At 37.1% G+C, this 22,542-nt stretch overlaps 2 protein-coding genes across 2 annotated transcripts; both read right to left on the bottom strand.

Annotated features, from left to right (window-relative positions):
• Positions 1-973: 973 nt before the first annotated feature.
• On the bottom strand, positions 974-3,953 carry LOC114266063 (transcription termination factor MTEF18, mitochondrial). Its single transcript, XM_028206962.2, has 2 exons — positions 1,662-3,953; positions 974-1,335 (listed from the first exon to the last, which is right to left on the bottom strand). The coding sequence occupies exon 1, from the start codon at positions 3,617-3,619 to the stop codon at positions 1,853-1,855; it is 1,767 nt and encodes a 588-aa protein (XP_028062763.2). The 5' UTR covers positions 3,620-3,953; the 3' UTR covers positions 974-1,335; positions 1,662-1,852.
• Positions 3,954-5,610: 1,657 nt separating this feature from the next.
• LOC114266064 (UBP1-associated protein 2C) lies at positions 5,611-14,461 on the bottom strand. Its single transcript, XM_028206964.2, has 6 exons — positions 14,093-14,461; positions 12,927-13,047; positions 12,563-12,706; positions 7,703-7,899; positions 7,533-7,608; positions 5,611-6,320 (listed from the first exon to the last, which is right to left on the bottom strand). Exons 1-6 carry the CDS (start codon positions 14,227-14,229, stop codon positions 5,988-5,990), a joined length of 1,008 nt encoding a protein of 335 aa, XP_028062765.2. The 5' UTR covers positions 14,230-14,461; the 3' UTR covers positions 5,611-5,987.
• Positions 14,462-22,542: the final 8,081 nt, after the last annotated feature.

The raw sequence follows: 22,542 nt of genomic DNA, 5'->3' as shown, positions 1-22,542 counted from the left end.
ATATCATTAAAAATGTCAAGATATAATAATCTTAAGAAATGATTCAGTAAGTATAAATATTTTAGAATCGAGCAACACAGAGACGTGAAAATAGAGTCAAACAAGATACTCCCAGAAAATGGATAGAGCTGACCTGATCCACTTTTGTTTACAATGTAGGAAACAATGTCGATCCCATCCATCTCCTTTATTTGTCGAAAGCGCTAAATGCATATACCACAATAGTACTCTAGTACTACTAAATAATTTCCCTCAAATAATATACTAGCTTTTCCACTAGTATGTTCATAATTTGAATCACAAATGGATAATTTTTCCACAAATTATAGACCACAATTCAACTTCTTGTTTTTCCACAAGTACGTTCATAATTTGAATCACAAATGGATAGTTATAAATTGTACACATACATAGACTATTGAAAATGCACTGGTGTTTCATACTCAACTCAGCAAGCAAGCAAGACCTGGTACAAACAAATTACTAATTAGGTGACCAACTAAAGAGAATGAAGAGCAACTTCATATGGACTCTCTCCCTATGCACCCATGTTGCCATAAATGCAGGATCATGATCAACAAACTATGTCAGTTCTTCAACAGAATTCGAACAAAGAAGCAAACACAATCCTATCACATGGGGTGAGAATCACATTTAATGTGTTATACCTCACATGAGAGAGTTGTATTCCCCGAGCTCTTATTTGGTTAAGGTATCACAGGATGAGTTATCCCGAGAAGGGTACTTCAGCCATTTTACTACGAAAGCTTCATCTCGGGATAAATTGTCCTACCCGAGACAAAATAATGCCACTTATCAGGGATGAAAGGTTCCCGAAGATAAATTACTGGGTTACAAAATGTGAACAAACCACAGAATAAATATCCTGTCTCACCCTCTTATCGTTATTGGTGAATCAAACACGGCTAAATAGAAACCATATCTGTATCTGTAGGCACGACTGTAAGCATACTATAAAATAACAGGGGCATCTAAATTCATTTTCGAAAATTGATTCATTTGCTACAGCATTTGAATGGAATTATTACAGGCAAGAATTGGCCACAAACCTGGAATCACAACTAAATCAAACAAAATGAATTCACCACATGCTTAAAGTTTTCCACATGTAGGTGTGGTCTAGCTTGAGTTTTTTTTTTTGGATCTGCTACTCAACCTGTATTCTGTTACTGAGGAGCCATCGGTGAATGCGGCTTCCATGAGATTCTTTACTTCAATTCACATTTTATTTGTTGATAAAATGTTCTTGTTTTCTTTTGCCTTCACTTTTCACGCTACATTGGATCATCATCTTGCGCTTGCCATTGCAGTAAACTAATATAAAAAATTAAAAAAAAGGAAAAATCTAAGGTAGTAAGTAGTATAATCTCAACACTAGAAAAGCAGCAGAACCAAGATTGGTACGCTCATGAGGTAAGGCTAATACAAGATATCCTGGCAAATCATACCAACTTTTCTTTAAAAGATTTTTATGTTTAAATTTTTTTGTTTTAATTAAAACAAAGAGAACAAAGAAGAAAAATTAAAAAGTAAATCCATCCAAATGCCATCAGAAACACAATGAACACATTTTACTTGATTGCTGCAAATCTGCAATGACATATGAACAATAGCCGACTAAAATTTCAAAATGCAATTACCTGGGTCCATCTCCAGTTTGCTCAGCGTACAGCTGGTTGAATTGAGAGAAAATAGCTTCAATTTACAATATATTTTTCAATTACGCTGGATACTTTCTCAATCGTAGATATACAGAGACAAGTATCTCTGTGCAAACATTGAGATAATTTGCACGGCAGAGATGGTACAAGTAAAAAGAATGTTACACTTCTCAATCAGGATAAATCTGTTTCTTTAGCTTCTCCCAAACTTCGGGGCCTGTAGGGTGTTGATTTACAAACCGCCTTATAAATATTTTATCTGAGCATGAAAGAATAGTGCTCAATGCCAACTTGGGATCCACTTTTCCTTGATCTTTAAGCCAATCATACATTAAGCACCTAAGCTTAACCCTCTGGATCGTGTAGGAAACATATGCTGGGAATATCAATAAAGATGAAGGTGGATAGCCCAAACCATTTACAAGAAAATCAATTTTCATTTGAATCACGTCCTTTGATTGGTTAAGAACTTGAGGAGCTAATTTGATAATCTCTGAGACATCTTTCCTATTCAGACCAGCCTTCACAAAACAATCAAATCTCTCATGAAGTTCCCCTCCTTTGCCTCGGAACACCCTGAGAGCTTTTCTCATTTCATTTGAGTTTTCAACAAATCCCAAGTCCAACAAGAACTTAGTCTTCATCATCTGTGATCTTAGTTCCTCCCCTGAATCTGGCAACCGTTTGACCGTTGATCCAAGAACCCACTCCTTCAATACTAGTGGGTTCTCCTTGATAATATCACAAAGCCGCTTCTTCCCAGTATTCAGATTTGCAAGTAAGCTGTTAAGTTTCTTCAAATAACATGAACCCAACAACAAGGGGTGTGCACGAACAATCCTTCCAATCTCTTGGACCTGCATCTCAGCCTTGACTAAAAAGTGGTAACATTGCCTCATATTGTAAACAAACGCTTTGACTTCGACTTGTGGAAATTGCAGAAATATAGAACAGATCTCATTTTTGGTGGATCCAAATTTTAACAAGAACCCAATTAATGAAAAGGCAGTACTTCCAGAAGCCTCAAATAGAAGCCCCGGATGCTGACAAATTAATTTTCCTAATTGCTCTTCACTGCAACCCATGTTGGTCAATAAGCATAATAGCTCAAGCATATGACTACAATTATAAGTATTCCCCTCTATTAAATTCTCCTCAATCCAGCCATATTCAATCCCGATGCTCTTGAATTTATCTAAAACCATTCGAAATTCCTTATTCATGTCCCCAACCAAAAGACCAGGACATGAAGAAACAAACTTGATTACACTAGACTTGTTTAGCCCCATTTCTTCAAAAGCTTGAAGCGTCAATTGCAAAACCCCATAATCATATTTAAAAACTTCAGTTGCTGCCTTGTATATCCTTCCTATATTACTCCGAGCTACACCGTAATTGCACAAAACATGATAATTCTCTAACAGCATTGCATCGTCCTTTAGAAACATCAAATTGCGAGGAAGAAATGGAGAGTATTCAGAAGGTTTCAAACCCATGCTCTCGAAGAAAGGTTCAAATTCGTTAATGGGGTGATACCGCAAAAACCGTGCCAAAGACCGCCCTATCTCTGTATCATTCTTGACCTTTTTTAACAACTTTCCAAGAAAACGAGGCGCATTATGACTCATGAACTCTGCATCCATAAAACACAAGCTCCTAGTGGAATGCAGGTACTCTAGTAAAGCAGCTTTGGCTTCTTGTTGGGCAGCACGAGATAATTGGGCAGCATTTTCTCTATCCGAAGTCAAACTTCCATCAAAATCTGGATCATTTCCAGATGGACCAGACTTTTTGGTTCTATAAAACCTAAGGCTTTGAACAATGTGGTACCCAGTTGCCCAAAGAGTGGTTCTTGAAGATCTAAGGTTGGTTCCAGTGGAATTTAAAGAACCCCATTTGAAAACGGATGATATTCTAAGTTTAGGCAAATGGGTCATGACTAGTTCGATGAGATTGGCAGTGTATCAATTCATAGAGAACCAAAAGGGACAACTTTGAGATATATAACTTTATGTAAAAAGATGTTTGCGATAGAGTTCTTACCTTGAATTTTTTTGGGTTTTTGTTAGCCTTAGTTTTTGAGTAGAGAGCTCCGAATGTTGCCTCTCTTTTCAGCATGTAATGGCTCAGTAGCAGCCATTGGAGGAGTTCACAGAGAGCAGTTTTGGTTCCAAAAGGGTTTTTCGAACAATGAGGGTTTGGGAGGAGTAAAATATGGTGATTGGGGCCTGTTTGGATTGGAGTTATGAAATAAAATTTGGTCATGAAACTTTTAGGGTAAATTACACTTACCTCCCCTATGAAGTTTGAATGAATATAAAATATAATAAATCCACAAATTTGACATAATTGTATTGAATTCTTTGGGGATTAATATTCAATTCACACAATTTTTCCTTCCCGAATTCAGAGAATGAGACTCTTATCGGTGAGACTCTTATTTAGAGTGATTTGAGAAAAAAAAATTATGTTGATGAATCATTGTTGTTCCTTGGGACATGACAATTGATCTAATAATATATGTAGTCATCCTTTAAGATAGTAACAGATGTTTAGGATTTGAGTCGATGAAGTGGTTATAACAATTTCATTATAATTTAACTTAATAACATCTTATCGTGTGTCAAAAGAAAAAAAAGTATTGAATTCCCTTAAGATTTTAATTCACATAACATTTAACTCTATTTTTTTTTTTATCAATAATTTGTTGGTAATATAAATGAAAAAAAAAATATTGTCATATATTTTGCATAAAATTATATGCTTTACCTTGCTTATCTTTAGTTTATAAATTAGGTGAGAAATTATAAGAACTATAAGGAAAAATTCTCACCAATAATTGTAAAATGGGATATTTACGTGTAGGTCTTAATAAATGGACTTATTGTTTAATAGGTCCTATGAAAAAAATTTGTCATAAAAAACGTCACTAGTTGTAAGTTTTAGCGACAATTTATAAACATCATGACAAAAAAAGTCACTAATTATCAATTTTTAGCGACGTATGTAAAAAATTGTCATAAAAAATTATTTTTAACGATAATTTTATCAAGATTTATTTTTAATAGGATTTTATGAGAATTAAGTCAAATTATTAGGACCTATTAGTAATTACGCTGTAAAATTTGGTGAGAAACAAATTGGTTAGTTGTAATATATTTATAATATCGAGGTTCTCCCATAAAATGCGAAAGAATAAAAAAAATATTCATATTCTTTCATATGTTTTGCCTTTTTACCCATTTAAATATGATAGAAAAAAAAAAAATACTATTCACAATCGGAGTGTTAATGAAGGGGAAAAAGTAAAAATATTTTGAGCATTTTTTCACCCCTACAAAATTAAGAGGAAACAAAAGAAAAGTGAAGTCTTCCTCATAATAATATTTTATTGTACCTAATTAAGTATATTTTTCTTTAATTAGGTATTAAGAGGGAAGATATCTCCCCTCGCTTACCTTCTCATTCATTTCATTCCCCTCACAACAAGCTCTCTCTCTCTCTCTCTCTCTTCTCCTCAATTGAAACAGAGTGTAAGTGATGAATACGTGTACATCTCTAGTATCTAGAATATGTTTAGGTCTAGAAAAATTTAAAAATAATAGAACATATTTGAAAGAGCATTCAACACTTGTCAGGAAATATCCAACACAGACGCACATTCTGCCAGTACTTCTTAACTTTAACCTATTCCAAGATTTGTAAACTTTATTGAATCATTGTCAAAAGTCTGAGGTAGTCTACTGGAGGCTGTTTGTTTTTTTACCAGATGGTTAAATGGGCAGCCTCTATTCTACCCAGAAAAGGCTAATGACTAATTTGTAAACTGAAATAAGTGATCTAAGAAGTAGACTGCAAACCATGACAACATCATGTCTGATCAATCAATAGCCATCAAAAATTGTAGTCTCCACAACAAATCAAAGCATCAAGCAAGGTGATTTCCATATGAATATCAGATTAAAAACAATAAGTACTGTCTATATTTTTCTATTTTATTGTTCATAGACTAGTCAATAAATCTGATCAATATATGAACATCTCAACTACCAAAACTTCACTTCTGCTTTTCTAAGAAACTGCCAACACCTACTACAACAGTTTGCCTTTGGTTATGTTTCCACAATGATTTAACTCCTCCCAAGATGCATATTTCTAAATAACAAGTGCCGGCAAAAGTCAAATGATAATAACATACATGAGAAATTAGAAAAGGTTATATAATAGCAGTATCAGTGTGGATGTTCTTGTAACATAAAAAAAAGAAATGAACTTGATTATCACCATGCTTTGAATGAGCTTTAGTCATTGTTTGGCAATGTAATATGGGTATCCACTCATTCCTGCAGGTGTTGTTGAAAGGTGGTCTTTCATTAGACTAAACGGGGAATATGAAATCTGAGGTTGGGTCGGATATGGAGCTGCTGCTGTGGGAGGACTTGGGTAAGCAGTACTAGTATACGATGCCATGGGTTGTGGGTAAGTGTAGCCAACAGGGGCGGTGCTAGAATGAGCTTTTCCAGCTTGCGGGTAACCAGAAGCCACAGGAATTGGTACTGGAACCATAGCTGCCGTTAGTTGTGGTTGAACCATTTTGCTCTTGTGGTTATCAGCTAGCTTCACAGTGATGTTTCTCCCCTGCAAACAAATCAACAACATCAGACAGTTGCTCTCTTATTTTATTTTACTTTCTGGGTAAACAATGGCTCTAGAAGTATGGACACTTCAAAATGGGTGCCGTGCCGGTGTCCGACACACTGCGGACATATATGTCCAAGTGTTGGATACACCACGTGGAGTGTCAATTTTATATTAATTTTTTTTGCAGGACATTTGAGGATACTTCACGGATGCACGTGTTGTGTTTAGATATGCCCTGAGGCATCTTTGTGAGAGAGAGAAGTAAAAATAAAAATAAAATACACCTACAAATACATTGATGACTTTTATCTGTGCCCTAAATTTACATTCATACACATACCAATTAAAATATATAAAAAATATTCTTTTTTAGCTGTATTCTCGCCGTGTTCATATCCTAATTTTTTCAAAATCTGAGTCATCTGACATCGTACAGTGAACAAAATCAAACTGGCACAATATATACAAATATAGCATTGCCATCTGTCAAAAGATTGGGTCATCTACCCAATTAAAAAAAACACTAAAGGTAAAAAATAAAAAATCAAAGGTAAATTCATCTAAGAAAATTAAATCAATAATACTTAAAGTAAACAAAGAAAAAAATATAATGTGTGCAATGAAGCATAACGAGCAAGAGTGTATGGTCATTTCAGGCAATTACTGAATCAGCACAATGAGTAGTTTCCCCAAAGCATGGTATCATTCCAAGGTTAGGAGAATTTTCTGCCCATCACTTAAAAATGATTTTATCGTTTTACAAAACAAAAGTTCATCTTACAGCAAAGCCATTCTAGCGCATCCTGCCCAATACACACTCACAAGATGGCGACAGTCCTTTTATCAGATAATTTTCCATTATATATTGCAGAATTTCTTTTTTGTTGTTTCATTTTCAGATTTTCTCTGGCTTTTCTTCTCTTCCAGTACTAATACTCCCAAGTTAAAACTGGCTGAGAGCCCAAAAATTGAAAAATTTCATAGTTTTGTTGCGTTGGCTACAAAGGAAGCAAAAATATTGTAAACCTTTCAGGGAGAGACATACAAAATTCAATGATTATATTTTAATTTCTATTTTATATTATTTCCATTATGCATATCTATTAATCCAACTATGCTACATTTTTTCCCCCAACAATGTGAATATAATTTTTCAGAAATAATAAAACTTTTGATTTCAATATTTTTTCTACACACTCATTTCCTTACCCCAAGACTCTTCTGCGGATCATCTATAGCCTTCTTTGCTCCATCCACCGTCTTGTATGTGACAAAGCCAAAACCACTGCAGATTAAAATGCAAAATATACTAAATGTTAGAGTAGCGTTAATGATGATAATATGCTGTTTCCTTAACAACATAGAAAAGGTGAACAAACCGTGATCTGTTCGTGTCCTTGTCATATGCTACTGAACCCTCTTCTATCTCGCCATGCCTTCTAAAGAAAAAGAGCAGCATCTCACTTGTTGTATCTGGAGACAAGCCGCCAATGTAAAGCTTCCTCTGGGCCTGATCAGGTAGAACACTTGTGCTGCTTAAGCTTTCGCAAGCAAGATTACAAACAACCATGCGACCCTGAAACAATGTGTCAACAACAGAAAAAGTAAATAAATGAGTGAAAGGAAAAAAAAAAAAAAAAAAAAAAAGAAGTATTGGTCAACAAATAAAAAATTATGAACAGTCATTAATTTTTAGTTAGAAGATGATACTACTGGTCTAACAATTATAACATAATTTTAAAGTTTCAGGCTGTTAGGAGAGTGCACAGGCAGGTTTGGATAGGTTTAGGGGAAAAATATCACCCAAACCACCTTTGGTGTATTGAGAATTTTCCGACATATAGCCAAACCCGTCCATCCACAAACCGGTAGGTTGGTTGAATATTTTGGTGATTTCAAACCATCGGTTTGAACAGGTCATCCAGGTTACAGAATAAGGAAGAACATTAGTGAACATATAACTTCAAATTTCAACAAAAAAAATTATTATTTATTAACACAAAAACCGACAGATTAATCAAATGCATGCATGAGGTTATTCACATAATTTTTCACAAATCCATATACAAAACAATTATATTAGAAAAAATATGAGATGAAAATAAGAGGTGATAGTCATCTGATTAATGATTCAAAGGTTAGGAAAAGAATGTGTGTGGGCAAGTGCAAGGTAATTGTTAAAATCCACCTACTCTCCACCTACTTCACCCACTTAAACCTACTCCACTAAACCTAACCCACTACACCACTACCACCTCACCTACTCCACTAAACCTAACCCACTACACCACTACCACCTCCACTTCACTTCACCTACTCTCCACCTACTTCACCCACTTAAACCTACTCCACTAAACCTAACCCACTACACCACTACCACCTCACCTACTCCACTAAACCTAACCCACTACACCACTACCACCTCCACTTCACCTACTCCTTACCTACTACACACCCACCCTCTTCTATATATAAGAATCATGAATCATTGTAATTGACATCAACATACATCAATCAATAATACATCAATTTTAACATGGTATCAGAGCTAGGTTAAGAACCTAGTAATTTTGTTTCACCGGCGGGCGGCAATCTCGCCTTGGCCGCCCGCCGGACAAACCCAAATTTCCCTAATTTCTTCTTCAATGGCAGATTCTTCAACAACCTTACACTAATCCAACAGCAGCAGCAGCAACAGGCACTCCATTCTCCTCCTCATGTACTCATATTTCCCCTACCCTTACAGGGGCCTGTAAACTCCATGCTGAAGCTAGCAGAACTTCTATGCCTATCCGGACTCCACGTCACCTTCCTGGTCACCGACCACATCCGCAGTCATCTCCTCCCATTCACCAACATCCAATCCCATTTCAGTCGCTATCCCGGATTCCATTTGGACTCCATCTCCGATGGCCTTCCCGAAGACCACCCTCCATTGATGTTGCTAAAGAGATTGGTCTTCCCATCGTTTGCTGCCGTACTATCAGGCCTTGTTCTCTCTGGCTTTTCTTCTGCCTTCCCATCCTTCTTTCCTAGCCGCTACTACTACTACAGCCTGCGGCAGCAACATTACCATTCACCCAAGGACATAAGTAATTGTGATGCCTAATTGGATCAAACTCAACAGCTTCTTCATAGTTGCTTTCTCCATTTGGAGGCCCTATCCCATTTGCCACCAAATAACCTGACTGAGGGTGTGCACAATCATCAGTAGGTGATGCCTTGCCACCCTGAGTCACTTCTTCTTTGGATGCTTCATAACCAGAACATACCACTGCATTGCAAGAAAGAGAAGGATGGGCACTGTTCTCCTGAGGTAAAATGTTCATGTTACTGGTTTTATCACCACTTTCAACAGAATCAGCCTTCACAGAACCAACAATCTTTGACCCACTATCTGCCTTTCTAACAAATCGAAACATCAAATCCTTGACCCACTATCTGCCTTTTTTGTGCACCAGCACATGGTTTTTGCCGTGTATTGTGGGTTAGTGCTTGAGCAGCTGTAAAGCTTATTGGTAAACGTGTGTATAGTGCAGAGGTGGGACGTGTTTTGTGATGAGGTATGTCACTAGCTAGTTGATATTATATATATATTTATGTATATTCGACTGCCAAAAAAAAAAAAAGAAAAAAAAAAGCCATTTACAACCATCTCGGTTTTCATTCCACAAACTTGTCATTTTTTTCATGACAGGATCAACCTCGATCACAATTTTACACACAAAAAAAAAAAAAAAAAAAAAAAACAACAACACCACCCACAGGCGGGATTTTTTCTTATCTACTCTGCCGCCGGTCTCTTCTTCTTGCCTTCGTCCTGGGCGGCCCTTGACGGTGTTGCCTCCGTGTTTCCCACTCCACTGGGCATGATCACTATTCCCTGCTCCTCCACTGCAGCATATGGCGGACCTCCGAATCGGAACATCACGGTGGCCTTCCGCTTCAGCTCCTTGTTTTCTGCCTTTAGCACACTTATCTCTGCTCGCGCATCCTTATACATGCGTTGGAGCAGAGCCAGCTGGGAGTTTAACTGTTGCACTTCATTTGTCCTGCTCTGCAGCCGATGCGACAAGTTTGTGACCGCAGTCATGGTTTCCACACATGACTTCAGAGTATACTGATTGGCCTCAATATCAGTTTGCACCGCCATTTTTTGCTCCACCGACCGCATCGGAAAGTTCAACGGAGCAAACACAGAGGTGTTTGGTTGAGGTTCACTGGCCACCGCACCAGTTCTCTCTCTTGTTGACTCATTGAGGTCGGGAAAGAGAGTGAGTAGACCACGGGATGAAGAGGCCATATTCTGGGTAGTTGAACGGGAAGAAGAGGCCATGTTTTTTGGGTTGCTGAGTGTTTCCGAGAAGGGTTGGATACAGAGTATTTACAGATTGTTTCAGAATAACAAGTTCAGAGGTTTCAGTCTGGTTTGGTTTCCTCCGCCTCCGCATTGGTTTATATTGACACAGACGACGCGGCCGACACGCCGCTCTGTCGCTTACGTGCCTCGCCGCGTCTCCGGCTTACCTTTTGATGGCTCGACGCTTTCTGTCGGGTACGACTTTTGATGAAGTGGGCGCGCCTTTTGAGGGCGCAACTTTTGATGGCACGCCTTTTTATGGATTGGGCACGCATTTTGATGGCACGTCTTTTTATGGATTGGGCACGCCTTTTGATGGCACGCCTTTTGATGGCACACCTTTTGAAAGATTGGGCACACCTTTTGAGGGTGCGACTTTTTAGGGGTCCGACAAGACTCTGTAAACTGTCCCGACATTGATTCCGGTTGGCTCCTTAATGGGTCCGACAAGACTCTGTAAATTGTCCCGACATTGATTCCGGTTAGTTTCTACAAGGGTCCAGCAAGACTCCGTAAACTGTCACAACATTGTCTGCAACAACGGTCCGACATGACCCCATAAACTGTCTTCTACATCGGTCTGATACCGCCATCCAGTGTCCTCTACACCGTTATGACACCACCATACAGTGTCCTCTACATGGTTATGACACCCCCATACAGTGTCCTCTACAACGTTATGACACCACCATCCAGTGTCTTCACCAATGGTCTGACACGACCATACAGTGTCTCTTATCCTCTTTTATTTTTATGTATTTTCTTGTTTTGTTACTCTCTCCAAACTCAAGTTGGTTAGTTCCTATCCCCCTTGAGTTTGCGGGGGGCTGTTAAAATCCACCTACTCTCCACCTACTTCACCCACTTAAACCTACTCCACTAAACCTAACCCACTACACCACTACCATCTCACCTACTCCACTAAACCTAACCCACTACACCACTACCACCTCCACTTCACTTCACCTACTCTCCACCTACTTCACCCACTTAAACCTACTCCACTAAACCTAACCCACTACACCACTACCACCTCACCTACTCCACTAAACCTAACCCACTACACCACTACCACCTCCACTTCACCTACTCCTTACCTACTACACACTCACCCTCTTCTATATATAGGAATCATGAATCATTGTAATTGACATCAACATACATCAATCAATAATACATCAATTTTAACAGTAATTTGTGTGTACATACCATCTCACCTACTCCACTAAACCTAACCCACTCTACCACTACCACCTACCACACTTCTCCTACTCTCCACCTACTCCCAAACACACTCCTATATAATAGGAATCTTTGTAATTGTAATAAAACAACACATCAAGACATCAATCAATAATACATAAATTTTTACAGTAGTCATGTTGACAAATTGTAAACTACAAACCAATCGATTTGTCAATTTTTATCATCTAACCCCCAACCCAAATCTACTCACCTTCTCAAACCCCGTGTGAGTTGGCTTACGTCGGCTCAGGTTGGCAGTATTTTTTTTTGTTGTTGCACACCCATACAAGTTATTGCATTGGAATTTCACAATTAATAAACAATATTCAACCTCACATTACACTTTTATCAATAAATAAGCCGTCTTCAATTTCTTCTAAATATTTTGCTTCAACTACATAACTTCCCTCGATATTAAACAGAAAAGGAGACAACCTCTAAAGCATTTCAAACTAAAAAAGAACAGCCCAGTGCAAGAGGCTCCCACCACTGTGGGATATGGGTTAGATTGAGTTTATGCTTGCCACATTAAATTAAAGGCTAAGCTCCACATTTATACATCACACACACACACAGAGACATCTAAGCATGGGAGGATGTTAATAAGCCTTATTTATTCATTAATAAGGCTTACATCGATCAATTTGCTAGGTGCTTTCAATGCAGTCTGAGCTGACTCCATATCTTTGTAGGTTATGAAACCATAACCGCGTGATTTTCCTGTGGTTTTGTCAAAGATCACAGCCCCTTCTTCGATTTCTCCATGCACTTGAAATTCCTAGATGAAAACAGCATGTGAAGTTCAGTATATAATGGCTCAGTGCAATGAGTCTCTGAAGAATAACAGATGATACAACAACAAAAGAAAAATGTTTCTAAAAGAGGAGCGTGAAAATAATTGATACTCCATCTGTGAATTAGTAAGGTCAAAAAACTCATTAAATGGGACAATCATCGACACCATACAAAGCACAATCAGCAGTCAGAAGCACACTCACAGCACACAAGGTTTCTGATGATGTATTCCAGGCCAAGCCACGAACAAAAAGCTTACGGTGTACAGGGTCAGTACGTGCAACACTTCTAATTTCTTCAGCTATAGAAGGATATTGGGACCCTCTTCATGCCACAACATGCAAACAAGCACACATGCAGAGTGTCAATTCACACAGCATATGAGCAGGGAGCAACATCATATAGCCCCGTTTCACTTGACCAAGCAAAGCACTCTCACATGTATCATGGACTAGAAACCATAATGACATAGAAACATAATTGTAGACACAAAAATGTACATACACACAGACACACACATATGTACAGGGGTATAAACACAAACACAAACAAGCCCATATTCAAGCAAATGCACATGCACAGACACATGCATGCCAGCACATACACATTAGGAGAGACTACAGGCCATTCAGAGTGTTTTGGAATGCATAAGGCCGATACCTTTGAAAGGCTAAAGACCGTTCAAGGTCATGCCCTGACTTCCTACTTGAATGTTTCATACATCCGCAAGTAGCAATTAAGCCAGAGCAAGTGCGACAGTTGGCATCATAGGATTGAGAGAGGGTGCTTGGGCAGTTGAGAAAAACAATGAGGTAGTTTATAGCCATTATTTCACAGAGGTAATAAAAGGGACATGGAACACACACAATGACCCACACACCCATATTGTAAGCAAATTTAGCAATCACTTCCGGCTGTCTAACTTGTATTTTTCCCTTCATTTAAGGTTAATTCCTATTTTCTTTCCGTCCAAACAAACATCTTTCACTTTTAGTTCAATCATTTCATTTAATGGTTAATTGTTCAAGTCCTCTTCACTGAGGCAAGAAATATAACTACCACAAGTAATTTGTACAACCTAATAACAGTCTTCATCAAAATCAAACCTTGCTCTACAAAATCTCAATCCGAAACAAACCCAATAAGGTATCATCAACTTAACGCAAAACCCAGAAATATCTTACACATACAAACTTGAATATGTGTTTTTTCAATTTTTGTCCACCAACTGTTCGACAAAAATCACAGGATAAATGCGTTGAACTAATCATCAATATGAACATCATATATATATATAGAATTGAAACAAACCCAGAATTATATTAAACAAACCAAAAGAATGATATATTGGTAGTGAATTGAAACATACAGCTTTGCAAGAAGCTCGATCAACTGGGCTTTGGCGAGAGGGTCAAGCAACGAACGCAACTGCTCTTCTTCTGATGATAATAAGGAGTTTTGCCCGTTGCCCGTTTCATCAAGTTTCCTCTTCTTCAAATCCTCCATCTCTCTCTCTCTCCTACTCCATAAAAACACGGCCTTTGCTTTCTTTTGGGCGCCCTAAAATAATTTCTCTTACACGTCGATTTTATTTTGCAAAACACAAGAATTTTAATGCATATGGTATGTGTAAAAATGAAAAAATACGCAGTTGTATTTAGAGTGATGCACCAATAAATTTAGCTGTTTGGTTATAAGATTTTTTTTATAGACTAAAAGGTTCCATTATATCCAATTTTATCTCTAAAGGTTGTGGTATTGCGCATATGTGGTACAAAGTAATGGACATAAGTGGTATTTTGCACGGTGCAAAATTAAAAAATTGGGGCATCTGCATCCCTTCGTGGTCGGTGTTGAAGCTGCAAAAATGGAAAGATTACGGGGATCAATGTTAAGTCGAAAAATGTCAGAGTAGTTGAAACGGAATGGTAATTGTAATGTTTACATTTCCGAAAGTGAAATGAGGAAACCCTAGATTTGGAGAACCCTAATACATTACCCCTAAATATGACATCGATTCGGCCACTGTGCATGTGATTATGGAAACGTGAAGGGTGAATTGAACACCAATTGTTGAACAACACTTGCAACACCCTGATTGCAGATGCATTAACACCAGTCACTGGGTGACCATTTTGGTTCGAAAACATAGCGTGAAGGTTTTTAGATTGGCGACATTGTAACATGACTAAAACACAAGAAGGTATGTATTTTGCTATATGTTTTGGGTTTTCATTTGTAATGTTGTGTGGTTGATGTTTACGTTCTGTGTTTGGTAATTATTGTGATGATATTGACATATATGTGAAATTGGTTTGGGGTTATCGATTGTAGAGTGAAGCTGAGTGTAATGTTATGGTAATGTTCATGTGTGTTACGTTAATGTTCTTCATTATGTAGTGTTGTATCATTTGAATACACACATACACATACACACACACAAAAAAAAGAGCAACGAATATAAGACATTTTGTATGGAAGTGTAACTATCATGCGTGTGTGCGCAAGGATATACTTTATTTGATGATGTGCATGTTGGACAATCTTCACTGTATTTAAAAAAATAAATTTTGTTTGTGTACTTAACAACAAACGGAATACAGAAGAAATAAAGGAAAGAAGATAGTTGTTTGATTACAAAAATTAAACCAGAATATAAAATAAATAAATAAAACAGATTTTTATTTTGTTACAAAAACAAAATCAAAATCTGAAACAGAAAAAAATAATAAAAAAGAAAAGTAAATTAATTACTTACCTTATTAATTTGTCAAACAAATTTTTGATTAGGTTTAGTGTTTAACATTGTGTTCTTAAGACAGATTTGTCCTCTCTATGATGCTTTCAAATTGTGAACGTCTATCTCACAGGATAAAATGATCAGCAGTAGCAGCACTACAAACTATTCACATAGCAAACACACTTTATGTTTACACTCTTTCTCATAGGAAAATAATGCAGCAAAATGCAGAGAGAACAATAGCAAGATTTAGGACGGAAATTCAAGTAAAAAAACCAAATGAGGGACTGCCTATTTATAGATGGAATGGTGGCCTTTCAGTTTGAATTAAATAGGTAGCAAACCTGTTTGAACAGGTACTAGACCTGTTCGGTTTAAATGAACAGATACAAACCTGTTCAATTTGAATTTTGAATAAATATGGGTTTGAACTGAATCTGTTCAGATAGATAAAAACCTGTACAGAAATTCTGAAGAGGTGCAAACAAATTTGAATTCAAAAATTGAAATTAAACTGGATAGATTTTATTTTACCAAAAAATAAAATAAAATTCAAATGTTTTTGGCCCAAAAAGATAAGTATTGGGCCGAACAAGTCCAACCCAACCTCACACTCGTGCCCAAGCCTAGGCCCAGTCCAGCCTGCCCGAACGGCCGCGCGTGTGTGTGTTTATTTTTCGGTCCAATGGGTCTAGCCCAATTTGTCCATAATATCTCTCTTCTACAAACTTGGGGTGCCCCTTGGGGCCCTTCCCAAGTTACAAACCCATGCCTTCTAAACCCACATAAGTTTGCACACCAAACCAATGTGGGACAAGCTTTGACTCAAACCTTAATGGAAATTCCACCAAAACACCATTTCCATGGAGTTCACTTTGGCTTCAATTTCTTATTCACCCGATAATGGTTTTGAACAACCAAATATACTACGTGAATCATAACGCGGCATAGAACGCGTTACCATTTAGACCCGCCAACTTCGGCGCATGGGTCCTACCTAAAAATTAGGCCAGAGTTGAGGAAAAATTCTGTTTTTTCCAAAACCATTTCTAACAATGCATATGTATGCAAATTAGGGATGTTAGTGCTATGTTGATGATGTGTTTATGTGAATGTGCCATTTAACGGTTGGCAAAGGTTTGCATTGATGGTTTTTAGGAATGGGTTGTAGATGTTGTGTTTCGGTCTACTAGTTGAATGCATTTGTATTGACGTTTGAACAATGTGTCCGTCCTACAAAAGGTGGAATAACATTAAGAGACTTGCCACTGAATTGCACTTGTGTGTGACATCATTTTTTTTATGTGCATGTAGCCTGTGATAGGTAACCCCTAGTTGTGGAATTATCCCCTCCAAACTGGGTTCCAATTGAGTTAGACGTTGATGTGACGTCATTTTTGGTGATTTTCCTTTAGTGGTTTTTGCAGTGCGTGTGTAGTGTCGATCATGTCGAACAAATTTGAGAACTAACACTGCGTACATGCGTAATGTCAGAATACCCATTGTTACCGCATGGGATGATGTTGAATGACCAATGGTATGGTGCTTGGAGTGTCGTACTTGTTGATATTGACAATGGAGTCCAATTTTTTGTTGATGTTACATTTACTCTATGTGTGGCATTGGAACTTCATATAATTCAAATTGATTGTGACCTTGCTGTTGTTGGTTTATGTTGAATGATGTTTACGCTGGTGTTTCATTTTAGAATGTATGAAATTGGTCTTGTTGGAACGTGATGAAAACAGTTGTCCACATTCCCTATTGAATGTCGTTTCCCACATTTGGACAAAATACACATTCCCCGCCTGCCACCTACCCTGATTCATTCTACCATAAGCACAAAAAAATATAAAATGTTCTATTTTTTGAAGGATGGTTCTAGGGTTGGAAAGGGAAAACAATTTATTCATAATACCATACCGAAATAGAACATCTACATTCTCATTACCGAACGGAGAAAACATCAATATAAAGTGTGATACCAGGTAACATTTATTTATTTGTAGCTTAAAATTGGAATCCTTACCGTTAGTTAATGTCATGACCCAAACCCGTCCCTAAAAGTTTGGTTCATGACCGGCCTGTACATAGGCCTCAAAACAGAATTTTAAAATAATATTTAACCAAATACGGGGCCTTAAGCGAAAGCAATATTAATAAAAGATAACATCCATTGAGCTTGTGCATACATGATGGCTTAATTAGATTTAAGCATTTAAATACACTTCCAAATATACATATACAATCATAGAATTTATATGGATCTCACACACATTTACATAAGACTCCATAAATTACATAACTCCCAGTAATCAAAATTAAGGCCTCAATACGGAGGCGTACCCCAGGTAACTTGGCAAACAGACAGATCTCAATACAATTCTAATGTCGATCCGCGATGGCTCACCTACATAAATATATAAAAACGGAGTGAGCAAAGCTCAGTGAATAATAGCAATGTAGGGAGGTTAATTAATTGAGCATAGACTTAGAGAATGTAAATATGCATATCAAACCATACACAGATCTTATACATAATCATATTTTAAAACGTCCTCAGGCCCACATGCAATACAGAACGGCCTCGGGCCCATATATAATACAGAACGGCTTTAAGCCCAGATATGATACAGAACGACTTTAAGCCCAGATATGATACAGAGCGGCTTTAAGCCCAGATAACGACAGTTGTCTACACATTGTAGGGTAGGTAGAACATCGACATGTACACTACCTCCCTTGGCCTCTGGCCATGAATCATAATCAATTTACATCATAACGGTCTCAGGCCCACTTTTATTCATAGAGACAGAACGACCTTAGGTCCATAACAGTGCCATTGTTCAATTATATCTATTAATTCAATCAGAGCACAATAATAGCTGTATATGTCATTCTCAATAACCATATATAAATCATAAGCACTAGAAGTAAGTATAACACATCGTTACACTACTATTACTCACAGTGATAAGTTTCTGACAGCAGTGGGACGATGTCCTCGTCTTGACCTACAAACACAATGTACATAGCATTATCAGAATATACCTGATTCCTTACTTTACTCTTTAATTAATTAGCCATATTGGTAATAAACCCATTAGTCTTTAATAAGTCATAATTCATGCCTCAGAAGATAGGAGGAATCGATAGGAAAGTGGTTCAGACGAAGAAACGGTACAAACCAGTAAACAGAAAGTGAATAGCCGTCACTAATTTGGGCATAACTATTTCTGTATTTAGCATTTGGGAGTGAGACCACCACCATTGGAAACTAGATTTCCGGGGCTTGATTTTAGGCTCAAGAATCACTCAAAACGGAGTCCGGATGCAAAAGATATGCTTGTTCAAAGTTGGCTGGACAGAGCTGTCCCCGTACGTGCTGGAGACAGGGCCGCACATGCGGGAATGGGGCCGCACGTGCAGGATGACGTGCCTTTTTAGCAGATTCAACTTTGGTTTTGGGACTGCACTGCCGCACGTGCGGGAAGACCCGCCGCATGTGCGGCTCTGGGCAATTTTCAGTTCGAAAATGGCTTTTTGATTTGGACCTTCTCATTTTCAAAGTTAAATCTCAAATTCATGTAAACCAAAGCCCAAAACCCTTTAACACATGATAAATTTCACATTATTAATCTCCATCAAACATCATAACCTCAAAATACTACTCAATTCCCAAGCTCAAGAACACAAGAGCATAAAATAGCTATAGTTGGGGTTCAAAGCTCACATCTTTCATATTTACATATATCTTCATTCATGTATAGCTAATCATGAAAAACCCCAAGATTGGAGCTCAACTTCCCATAATCAACCTCAAGATAAACAAATATAAAGAATTTAACTCTTCAATTAAGCAATTCTTAAAGAATCAAGGTTCAATTTCATGAAGAGAGTTCATTTCATCCATAATCCAAAACTCCAATTCATCTATATATTACATCTTCCAAATCAATCCTTGATTTCATGTAAGTGATGCGTTAAACATAAGGATTCAAGATAGATGGTCATACCTTAGTTCAATCTTTGTCTTTCTCTTAGTTTTCTTTAATTTCCCCAAGTTTCCATGGGTGGTGAGCTCTCTTTCTCTCTTGGAGAGCTTCCTCTCTCCTTCGCTCTTCCTTCTTTCGGTTCTCTCCCTCAGATATTTTGTTTGACTTCAAAGTGATGAGTTCCACCACTCATATGGCACATCTATACACATATATATACACACATAAACTTAACACAATAGGGAGAGCCAAACATGCCCTTACGAATTGTACGAAATCAAATTTCAATTAACCTTCCCAGTTGATTCTAAAAATTGTGCTGATCATAAATATGTCCTCTGTTCTGGTTTCTGAAGCCTCTAAGGCCTTCAATTTACAGTACCAAGTTAACCACCCAAATGTGCATTAACGAATCAGACAAATTAGATTTCTAATTAATTTTCCCAAATAGTTCTAAAAATTTCCATTAACATACCCAAGTACTCAATTTTGATTTCTGAACCTGTAAAGGTCGGTAATTTCAATTCTAAAGCCGTAACTCAACAAATAATGCTTCAATTCAAACAAATATCATTAAATTAAATTGCATTAACCCACGAGGGCATAAAAGTAATTTCGGATACGGTTTTTGGGGTCGTTACATGCTCCCCACCTTAAGAAGTTTGGTCCTCCAAACTTGATTCACCCTGTCACAAGTCGAGTTTCGTTTTGGTTATACAACACTTCCCAATTATTTAACAAATCACAATCCTATACAGTCAATTTCAATGGAGTTTGCTCCCAGAATCACAAGTAATTCATCTTTACTGGCTAATTGGTAACCCAATTAATAATAATACTCAATAACATCAAAACATCATCTCATTATTCACAACCCTCGTACATTTCAATTTATTGATCCACAAGTCATACCTTCCAAATAATATAACAACTTAAGGGTGTCCAGAAATGAATTCACCTCAAGTATTCGATTGCATGTGACTCATAAGCTATCAAACATAATTCAAACTCTTTAGGTTCACAACCAACCCCAATTATCATAAGTCCTCAGAGGTTAAGGAAACATTCACTACTTAATCGGGTTTCGAATGACACAAACATGCTACAACAATTAAACCCAGAATAAACAAATAAGTTCTAAATTAATGGCCTTATGGCTCTTGTTCACTAATAAGTTAAGTATTCAGAACAATGGTTTGGTAATTTGAAGTATCTCCAAGCGATTTACTTCCATAACAGATGGGATAATTGAGGTCTAAATTTTGGATAATCAAATGTAGATTCAAGTCCTCAGCTTCAATGAAAGCCCCAGCAATCAGAATTAGACTTATCAGTTCAAATCAGATTTCTAACAGACTCCAAATAGCAACTCAAATCCCATATCACGGAATTACATGTTCAGAGTAAATTATTAGTAAGATCAAATACGGATCAAACCTTAATGGTCACAATTCCAAAATTACAGTAAAGTAATACTCATTTAAAATCCATGTTTGCTTGGAGGATCTTAAAGTCAACATCATGACATCAAGTATAAAACACATTAACCATAAAGCTACTACATTCTGGTTCTAATAACTTCAAAGTAGGCTGAGCATCGTATCTGATTCATATATTGGTTTCATACTTATTGTTGATCACCAAATATCTCAATCTCAATAATTCTAATTCACATAATTCCCGATATTCATAGCTCAACCTCAAATCTCTTTTGTTTCCACGACTTCAGAGAAGATTAAACGTTTACATAACCTTAATATCAAATGCAAATCTTAGTCCACAAAGTTCTTACCCACCTTATCTAGTTGCCTCAACAAAACCTAACTTTCATTTCATCCCTACTCCTAGAGCCATAAGATGCAGACTGTTAACACAGTGAGTATCATTCATTAATTACTCCATAACACATAGTTTCGCTTACCTAGTCATAACACACATAAGCATACAAGGATATGAGTGGGGCAGTTCCTTTATTTCCACTTCTTATATCAAACCATTCTCAAGTTCCATACTCGTTATTAATCATTGCATTTCTCAATTGCCATAATTCCATACACTTCATTGCTTCACAACAATCTAGTTTCCCAAAATTCCTCATGGTCTAATTTCACATATAACACAGATAGAAGCTAAGTTTAATCTCCTTTCACATTACGTTTCCACAAACATGCTTATACTTATCAATTTGAATATCCTAAGAACATTGATATTCCACATTTTTCAAAACTTTAGCCTTATGTAACCCATTTTCATTTCATAACAATTATCCAATTCTCCTTAGTCACAAAACTCAGTCCATGAAACAAAACATATGAATCTTATTTTATTACCCCAAAGTTCATGAGAATTCTCATTCTTAATCTCAATACATAACGTATTGCACAAGCTCACATACATCTTTTAAAATGCACATCATATCATTTCGTTACTAGATACATGCGACTTAAATGCATTCTAGACACTCTAATGCTCAATGGGCACGTGTGTGAGATCTTAACTCGTGCTCTGATACCACCTGTCACGATCCAAACCCGCCCCTAAAAGTTTGGTTCATGACCGGCCTGTACATAGGCCTCAAAACAGAATTTTAAAATAATGTTTAACCAAATACGGGGCCTTAAGCGGAAGCAATATCAATAAAAGACAACATCCATTGAGCTTGTGCATACATGATGGCTTAATTAGATTTAAGCATTTAAATACACTTCCAAATATACATATACAATCATAGAATTTATATGGATCTCACACACATTTACATAAGACTCTTTAAATTACATAACTCCCAGTAATCAAAATTAAGGCCTCAATACGGAGGCGTACCCCGGGTAACATGGCAAACAGACGGATCTCAATACAATTTTAATGCCGATCCCCGATGGCTCACCTACATAAATATATAAAAACGGAGTGAGTAAAGCTCAGTGAATAATAGCAATGTAGGGAGGTTAATTAATTGAGCATAGACTTAGAGAATGTAAATATGCATATCAAACCATACACAGATCTTATACATAATCATATTTTAAAACGTCCTCAGGCCCACATGTAATACAAAACGGCCTCGGGCCCATATATAATATA

The sequence above is a fragment of the Camellia sinensis genome, chromosome 10 (genome assembly GCF_055761805.1).
Source record: "Camellia sinensis isolate YWXY chromosome 10, ASM5576180v1, whole genome shotgun sequence".
Taxonomy (NCBI): domain Eukaryota; kingdom Viridiplantae; phylum Streptophyta; class Magnoliopsida; order Ericales; family Theaceae; genus Camellia; species Camellia sinensis.
The sequence above is the reverse complement of the archived record's forward strand: the minus strand, read 5'-3'. Positions and strand labels throughout refer to the sequence as shown.